The sequence below is a fragment of the Neophocaena asiaeorientalis genome, unplaced genomic scaffold (assembly GCF_003031525.2).
Source record: "Neophocaena asiaeorientalis asiaeorientalis breed wild unplaced genomic scaffold, Neophocaena_asiaeorientalis_V1.1 scaffold236, whole genome shotgun sequence".
In the NCBI taxonomy this organism is placed as follows: domain Eukaryota; kingdom Metazoa; phylum Chordata; class Mammalia; order Artiodactyla; family Phocoenidae; genus Neophocaena; species Neophocaena asiaeorientalis.
The window spans coordinates 1,002,915-1,012,393 of record NW_020173418.1 but is presented as its reverse complement, the minus strand read 5'-3'; the positions used below and the strand labels follow the sequence as shown (position 1 = coordinate 1,012,393).

At 42.7% G+C, this 9,479-nt stretch overlaps 1 protein-coding gene across 2 annotated transcripts in view; it reads left to right on the top strand.

Annotated features, from left to right (window-relative positions):
* Nucleotides 1–9,479, top strand: part of CYFIP1 (cytoplasmic FMR1 interacting protein 1) — a 94,216-nt gene that overhangs the window by 30,462 nt on the left and 54,275 nt on the right. For both annotated transcript variants that reach the window (XM_024747278.1, XM_024747277.1), the window contains exons 7-9: nucleotides 4,151–4,247; nucleotides 4,348–4,476; nucleotides 7,652–7,756. In XM_024747278.1, the coding sequence (XP_024603046.1) occupies nucleotides 4,151–4,247; nucleotides 4,348–4,476; nucleotides 7,652–7,756 (331 nt within the window). The remainder of the gene's footprint in view (nucleotides 1–4,150; nucleotides 4,248–4,347; nucleotides 4,477–7,651; nucleotides 7,757–9,479) is intronic.

Here is a 9,479-nt window from a genome sequence, read left to right as displayed (position 1 = left end):
CCTGGGCTCTGAGCCCAGAGAGCAGTGCTGTGCTCTGAGCCTGTATGGGGGCGGTGGTGCGTGGGCGCTGACGCGCTGAGCGTCTTGTCCAAGGGTCTGGGGGCTCCACGCCTGCTGGAGCCGCCGCTGCTCGTCGCTGGCTGGCTGGTGGGCATCCCCGGCAGGTGGGCACCGTCACCACAGTGGGCACAGCTGGCCCCGGCACCCACAGGGCTCCCCAGACCAGTTGTCCTCCAGAGCGGTTTTCTTTTCGAATGTGGACAGCTTCTGGAGAAGAGAATTGGAATAGGTGGGCACGGCTCAGCGCTGCAGCTGCGACACTGAGTGTGTTGGTGGCAGGTAGAGCGGAGCTGCTGTCCTCTAACTGACTCTCTAGAAAGTCTGCCTGGGACTGTTAAAACATGTTGGCTGGAATGAGATGCTGACTTCTGTTTCCTTTGCTAGACAAGGAATCTTAGCTATAAAATTAAATTAGAAGAGATTTTATTTTGTGTCTGAATAGGCTGTGGTTTCATTTGTAAGGGAAGAAAAAGAATTTTTCCTTTGCCCTTCTAGGTTCTTGCCTGAGTACCGCCTTTAAGAAAACAGTGATTAATAGGAGAAAAACAAATATAATTTCATTTCATGAGGAAGGGGGTCCCAAGATATGAGACCCAAAGAAGTGACCAAAGGAGGCAGTGTTTATACCTTTTGTTTTTGTTTTTTTTTTGGCCACACCTGGCAGCGTGTGGGATCTTAGTTCCCCGACCAGGGATGGAACCCGAGTCCCCTGTATTGGGAGTGCCACCGGACTGCCAGGGAATTCCCAGCGTTTATACCTTTGAAACAAAGAGAAAAGAATTTGTGAAGAATTGACAAGACAAAGAAGTTTGAGTTGGGGTGGCCAGTGAGTGAGGAGGTTGGAAGGTTAGCTCACACGGCCTTCTCAGCCTTGAACGCCCCGTCTCTTGTGATGACGATGTCTCCCGACCTCCTGGTGCAGGGAGGGGACCTTTCATGTGGGAGGTTTGTATCCTGCTTTCAGGTGCACAGAGGAGGTCAGAATGCCCTGCTGTGGCTGTTTCTTAAGTAACTTCAATTCTGAATAATTCAGTATGCCACAGTGGCATATTTTGGGGCGGCCTACCCTGAACCCCAACACGTACTTAAAATCGTGCACCTATTGCTGTGTCTTTAAAATGAAGTCGACTTGAGATGAGGCATGAAACAGATTTGAGGAGGGGACGGCACTGGAAGTTGAGCTAGATCTCCCAGACTTTAAGTCTCATTCGTGTGAAATAAGTTCAGGCGTTCCATTCATCACCTAGAGTTAGCTCTGCACGGAAGCCTAGATCTTCAGAACGACAAAATCTTTTGAATTGTCCTGTTAACTCCGCTCCGGTAGGAAAGTCTGGAGTTGTCTTCATTTGGTGCCAGTTCTGTGGGATTCCAAGTGCCTGTGACTTTTGGTGGAGTGTCGGGGCTTCTGAACTTCCCAGCTCAGGACAACAACTTCTGCTCCTAATGGCACAAATCACTTGTCGGGTGATTTGGAGCAGCTTTCTCAGCCTTCCTGACTCTATCAGGGAAATGGGGAGGTGGACAGCCCCAGTGGTTTTAACTTTTCAAAAGGTTTCTTTTCTCCCTTGCTCTCTTAGCAGCAGCACCTTTATTTCAAAGCCCAGTCTGGAAAATAGTTTCAAGATACGGCTGCTCTGTGGAAGGCCCCCGGCCACCCCATTCAGAAGTTGCCCAGCGTGTTTGCTACCCCTTAGGCTCCCCTAAGCACAGAAGAGGGCCTGGGCACCCCTCACCCTTCCAGCAGCCTCCTCCTGTGACCTATGTTTGGTATCCCCTGTTGGTTGGTTTACTTTCCCAGACAATAACCTCCACTTCTCCCTAGCCCTCACACTCCTACACTCAACACTCAGAACACATTTTATGTGCACCCAGCTGGTAGTTACAACCTTTCCTGAGTGTAAATGCCAGATAACCCATATAGTCATGGTGAGGCTTAAGGAAAATAAAAGCAGGTATTCTTGATCCCTTCCTTAGTTTCCACCCCTGCAGCTTCAACACCCGCTCAAATCAATATAGTAAAGTGAACACTTTAAAAAAGAGTGTAAACATATCAGTTAATATTGTTTCACTGTATATTATTTTTTAAAACTTAAGAAGTAAGCAAGATTGCAGATTATTTCTCACCTGAAAAGTTCTGACGTAGGTGGTCTGCAGCTGACGGGGTTCCATAGTGTTGAGGAACCAGAGCTCCTGCTGTCTTCATTTGTTGCCTTGTGGCCCAGGATGGCTGCTTGAGCTCTAGCTGTCATCTCTGTATTCCAGTCAGCAGGAAGGAAGGAGCGTTGAAGGGCCTACAATATTCCTTATAAGTAAACTTTCAAGTGCCTTACAAAGTTTTGCATTACATCTCGTGGCTCAGCAGTTGGTCACAGCGTGGAGATGAGAATGAAGCACATTACTGCACCACAGAAATTCAGGGTTTATTCTGAATAAAGGGAGTGGAAGGGCAGGGAAGGGAAGGAAAGGGAAGGAAATGACAGTTGGGGTAGGTTACCAGTTTTTGCCATGAAAGCTTTTCTTTAGTAAAACCCCAGAGGTTCTAGGTTGCACGACAGGTCCTTATGTGGGCAGCTCCCGCTAAACTTTTTTGGGGGAGCCCTAGGTGTGCAGAACCCTCATATGTGCTTTCACCCTCTTTGCAAAAACTAGAGACTCAGCCTGTGTCGCACAGGATTTGTTGGATCTCAGTGTACAGGTCCTTCTGTGTCCACCGTTCCCTTGTCAGCCCCATTAGTTAGGTCGTATAGCTGTTGTTTTTCACAGATATGGTAAGTGAGAGTCAGGAGAGTTCAGGAGGTGTGATATTGATTTATAATAAGAAATATGTATTCATCCCCATTTCTGACACTGAACTCCTAAAACCCTTAGAATTTCCCATGATAAAATCAAGAGAGTTTCTTTTGTTATGTAAATGTGGTGACTTTGGAAAGCCTCTAGTTACCCTAAGGATGGGGGCTGGTCACCAGCAGAATCAACCCTGTAACTACAGGTTTGGAACTTTCAGACCTACCCTCCTGATCTCAGGGAGGAGAGAGGGGTTAGAGGTTGAATCCATTGCCAATGTCCAGTGATCTAACCAAGCATGTTTATGTGAGGAATCCTCCATAAAAACCCCAAAGGACAGGGTTCGGAGAGCTTCCAGGTTGGTGAACATGTGGAGGTTTCGGGGGGAGTGGTGCTTGGAGAGGGCATGGAAGCCCCACCCCGTCCCCATATGTATCTCTTCCATTTGGCTGTTCTGAGTTATATCCTTTCATAATGAATTGTTAATCTAGTATATAAAATATCTTCTCAGTTCTGTGAGCTGCTCTAACAAATTAATCGAACCCAAAGGAGGGGTTGTTGGGACTGCCAATCTGTACCTGGTTGGCCAGGAGCACAGTGACAACGTGGACCTCCAGCTGGTGTCTGAAGTGGGGGGATGACGTGGCAGTCTTGTGGGACTGAGCTCCTAACCTGTGGGGTCTGATGCTATCTTCAGGCAGTGTCAGAATTGTAACACCACTGGCAACTGGTGCTAGAGAATTGCTTGGTGGTATGGGAAAACCCAGCCCTCATGTTAGACTTGGTACCGGATCTTTAGGTTTGTCCAAGATGGAGCTGCAAATTGGTGGTGGAATCAGGATTCTGTCTCAGACCTTTGGCACCAGAACTATGCATGGTGTGGTCCCTGACTGTTGGGAGGTTTGGCTGCCCAAAAGTTTCCCAGCAGAGAACCTAAACAGTGTTGGCCATCTTTGTCACTCAGCAGAGGGAGTGTCATCCTTTCTCACACTTGGGGACAGGGAGCCCAGGGGAGAGGCCCATGTATAGGTGTCCTTCAGGAAGGCCTGTGAGAAGTGCTGCCACATCTCTGAGGAAGTCCATCAGCTATGGACAGTAGGGTCATGAGCTATCCAGGTTGCAAAGAGACTTACCTGGAGTTCAGGGGAGAAGCTGGAGAAGGCTGAAATTGTAACCGGCATCTAAGATGCACATTTCTACAGATAACTGTAGCGAGGGTAAAATAATTTTGATATTCCCACGCTGTTTTTCTTTAAAGTCATTAAGCATGTTGGTTGATTAACCCTTTTTTTTCCCCTTTTCATAGGGCTGCTCAGTTTTTACGTAAAATGGCAGATCCACAGTCCATCCAGGAATCACAGAATCTGTCCATGTTCCTGGCCAACCACAACAAGATCACACAAGTAATTCACACTCTTGCCGCTCTGGCTGATGGAGCGCATCACTGGGGGGCTGAGGGCCGGAGAGCGGTCAGTGACACAGGTGTCTCACTCTGTGTTTCAGTCTCTGCAGCAGCAGCTCGAAGTGATTTCTGGCTATGAAGAGCTCTTAGCAGACATTGTGAATCTGTGTGTGGACTGCTATGAGAACAGGATGTACTTGACGCCCAGTGAGAAACACATGCTTCTCAAAGTACGTGTGTTGAGGGTAGGCTGCCAACAGCACCATGAGATAGGGGCAGCCCTGCTTTCGTGAATAGGCTGCACTTTATGGTCGTTTGGCCAACCTTTTCTCTCATGCTTGTGTGTGTGTGTGTGTGTGTGTGTGCGCGTGCAGGCATATATAGCACCCTCCACCCTACATGCAGTTTGCCCTACAAGTCCTTGATGCATTCCCGTGAGTGTGTTCCAAGCTTGACCCCAGTGCCAGGTAGATCACATGCCCATCCCTGGAGAAGGTGCTCGTGGGTGAGGAGTCCCTGGTCAAGGGCCTTTCTCAGTATAAAGCCTGTAGCAGAGGTTATACCAGATTCTATGTGGTAAGGATGTAATTCCTATAGTATACTGTGTCACCATGATTATAGTAGGCTTTTGTTGGTCAAGAAACATGCCATTTACCATATTTCTCATTATTATTCTGTTTCAAATTGGGGAGGTTTTCAGTGATGTTTCTCACTGGGAAGATGAGAAGGCGTTTTTTTTTTTTTTTCAAACAAGAGTTTAATAACTTGTACATGGGAGAGACCCAGGAAAACTGAGTAACTCTGAGAAGATGCTTCTGCCATTCTCTTCACTCTGCTCTCTACCTTCATGGAGGGCAGCTCCGGGGGACCCTGTTCCGGGTGTCCTGCTGACCCAAAGCCCTCCGTGTTCAAGTGGGCCCATCTCCAATACTTCTTTCCTGCTGGAGAGCAGCACGGAGGGATCAGAGCAAGAGGACATTGTCCAGTGGAGTGCTTTGTGGCAGTGGAAACATTCTGTTCGCACCTACCTGGTGCAAGAGCCCCCTGGTCATAAGTGCTTATGGAAATCCACATTTAGTATTGCCTTGTGCTTGATAAGAAGTGGAGCTGATATATGCACCTGGAAGAGGACACAAAAAATGACATAAAATAGCTTCATGTGAAGGGATAGCTATTAATTTCTGAGGGACTTTTAAAAATGCTTTTTACCAGAACTAGAAATATTAAAATGACAAAAAGAAAAATCTCATTGGTAAAGGCAAATATACAGTAGAGGTAGTAGATCAACTACTTACAAAGCTAGTAGCAAGGTTAAAAGACAAAAGTAGTAAAATCATCTGTATTCACAATAAGTAGTTAAGGGATACACAAAACAAAAGATATAAAATATGATGTCAGAAACATTAAGCATTGGTGGGGAGTAAAAATGCAGGGTTATTAGAATGAGTCTGAACTTGAGATCATAACTTAATCATATATATATATGATCATATATAGCCATATATATATATACACATATATATAAACCTCATATTGATCACAATCAAAAATTTATAAAAAAAATTTATAATAGATACACAAAACAGAGAAAGGAATTTAAACATAAAACTAAAGATGGTCATCAAATCGCGAGGGAAGAGAGCAAAAGAAGAAGAAAGGGACAAAAAGGAACTCTAAAAAAAAACCCAGGAAACAATTAATAAAATGGCAGATGGAAATATCTGTTGTGTTTTGGGGATTGGAAAAATTAACATTGTTAAAATGACCATACTACCCAAGGCAATCTACAGTTTTGGTGCAACCCCTAACAAAATACCAATGGCATTTTTCACGGAACTAGAACAAATAATTCTATCATTTGTATGGAAACCAAAAAGACCCCAAATTGTCAAAACAAATCTTGAGAAAGAAGAACAAAACTGGAGGTATCACATTCCCTGATTTCAAACTATACCACAAAGCTACAGTAATCAAAACAGGAAGGTATGGCACAAAAACAGACACATAGATCAGTGGAACAGAGAGCTCAGAAATAAACCCACACTTAAATGGGCACTTAATCCATGACAAAGGAGGCAAGAACATGTGACAGGGAAAAGACAGCCTCTTCAATAAGTGGTATTGGTAAAACTGAACGGCTACTTGCAAAAGGATCAACCTGGACTACTCTCTCACACCATATACAAAAATAAAATGGGTTAAAGATTTAAATGTTAAGACCTGAAACCGTAAAACTTCTAGAAGAAAACATATATTTTGGATCTGTCTCCTCAGGAAAGGGAAACAAAGGTGCAAATAAACAAATGGGACTACATCAAACTAAAAAGCTTTTGCACAGTGAAGGAAACTATCAAAACGAAAAGGTCACCTACTGAATGGAGAAGACATTTGCAAACAGTATATTCAGTAAAGCATTAATATCCAAGATATACGAAGAACTTGTACAACTCAATATAAAAAAAAAAATTCAGTTTAAAAATGGGCAGAGGATCTAAATCGGCATTTTTTCCAAAGAAGACAAAGTGCTGGCGAGGATGTGGAGAAGGATCCCTGGTGAACCCTGGTGGGAATGTAAATTGCTGCAGCCACTAGAAAACAGTATGTTGGTTCTTCTACAATTACCATAGGATCCAGCAGTTCCACTTCTGGATGTTTATGTGAAGAAAAGAGAAAGATATATGCACACCAGTGTTCATTGCAGCAGCATTGTTAACAATAGTCAAGACACAAAAGCAACCAAAGTGTAACATTGATAGATGCATAACAAGATTTTATATAAATAAACAAACAAACAAACAAATAAATAAATATATAATGGAATACTGTTCAGCCCTAAAAAAAGAATGAAATCTTGCCATTTGTGATAACATGAATGGACCTAGAGGGTATTATGCTAAGTGAAATAAGTCAGAGAAAGACAAATACCATATGATTGCACTTACATGTGGAATCTAAAAAACAAAACAAATGAACAAACATAAAATAGAAACAGACTCATAGATACAGAGAATAAGCAGGAGGTTCCTAGTGGGGTTATCACGGGGTGGTGGTGAATGAAATAGGTGAGATTAAGAGGTATAGACTTCCAGCTACAAAATAAATGAGTCACTAGGATGAATGTACTCCATTGGAAATATAGTCATTAATATTGTAATATCTTTGAGTGGTGACAGATGGTAACTAGACTTATCGTAGTGATCATCTTTAATGTGCAGAAATATCAAATCACTATGCTGTGCTCCTGAAACTAACATAGGTTGTAGGTCAACTATACTTAAATTTTTTTAAAAAGTGCTTTTTGAAAGAAGAATGGTCATTTCTAAGTTATGAACTGTAGCAGTATAAGTGTTTATGGGTAATTAAACTTGCAGGTCTGAGCTTTATGTGCCATTTTGTGATTTGCAGGTCATGGGGTTTGGTCTGTACCTGATGGATGGGAGTGTCAGCAACATTTATAAACTAGATGCCAAGAAAAGAATAAACTTATCCAAAATCGACAAGTACTTCAAGGTGAGTTACAGTTTCTAGGTAAACCTTTTTATTGAAGTGTATGCAGTTTGAGCTTTAGGAGGTCAACCTCTGTGGCTTTGTTCTGTGCTGGGAAATGCAGTTGTGGCAGGTGGGTGGGTAGGTGGAGGTAGACTGTCTCCTACCCTGTACCAGATTTGCCTGGGTTTGAACCTTGTCTAACAGAATGGTGCCATGTGTACTCTTTTGTGTCTGACTGCCCCCATTCACTTTGTCAGATCATCCCTGTGGGAGCCTGCAACTGTAGTTTTTACATTTTCATTGTGGCGTAGCAATGCATTTTATGACTAAACTGCAATTTATTTATCCATTCTGTCGTGATGAACATGAGATTGTTTCTGGATTTTGGCTTGTCCGAACAGTGCTGCTCTGATTCGTGCACATCTATGCACATTTCTGTTGGATGAATACCCAGTGGTGGATTGGGTATTCATCCAATAGAATGAACAGTTTCAGTGTAGTAGATACAGCCTCACAACTCTCCCACATGGCTGTGCTGACTTGCATCACCACCAGCGGTGATTCTACATCATGGCCATCACTTGGCTCTGTCATTTTTGGGGGAGGAGGGGGGCATCCTGAAGGGTGTGTATGTATGTCCTTGTGATTTTATTGGCTACTGTTTCCTTGTGGTTTACTTGATGTTTCCCTGATGGCTTTTCATGGTATTATTAGTCTTTTTTTGTGTGTTCTCTTTGTGAAGTGTCCTTTCAAGTCTCTCATTCTTTTTTTCCCCTGTTGATTTGTAGTTCTTTACGTATTCTGGGTATGTGTCCTTTGTCAGATACATGTGTTCTAAAATACATGCATTTCCCCTATGTGGCTCTTTTTTTTCACTTTCTTGAAGAGTCTTTGGTGAACTGAGGTTCTTAATTTTAATGTGGTCCAATATATCAATCTTTGATGTCCACTTTAAGAAATCTTTGATAAAGCAGACTCTCGAGAATTTTCTTTTGTGATACCTTCTAGAAGCATCACCATTTCTTTTCCATCTAGATCTATAATGCCCCTGGAACTGGCCATGTGTATGCTGTGAGGTAGGGGGTTGATATTTTTGGATTTTTTTTTTCCTGTTCTAGGTATCCAGTTGACTCTGTCCAATTACTGCAAAGACCGTTTCCCCTCCATTGCTCTGAGGAGTCACCTGTGTCATAAAGCAGGTGTCTGTATGTGTGTGACTCTGCCTTAAGTTCTCTGCTCTGCCCCACTGGTCTGCACCTGCGCTCCAGGGCCATGCTGGCTTTAGTTGCTGTAGGTTTCCAGCAGGTCTACTTACCAGTCTTCAAGTTACGTTCTTCACAATTGTCTTGAGTATTGTCCCTCCATCTTTTGAAATACGTTTTAGAATTGACTTGCTGATTTACACATACACACAGAAAACCCATAAACCATTTTTCCTCTTGGAATATTGTTTGTGATTCCATTGAATCTATAGATCAATTTAGGGAGAATTGATATTTTTAAAATACCGTGTCTTCCAATATACATGAACCTAATGTATTTCTTATTCCCTTAGAATTTTAAAAATTTCTCTAGAATTCTTGGTATTGTTTTTGTCGAGAAGTCTTGCACATATTTTGTTGGATTTAATAATATATACTTTTTATTTATTTTTTGATGCTATTGTAATTTTTTTCTCTTTAGATTTTTGTTTTCTAATAGTTCCTAGTATATAGAAATACAGTTGATTTTTTTTTTTTTTTTA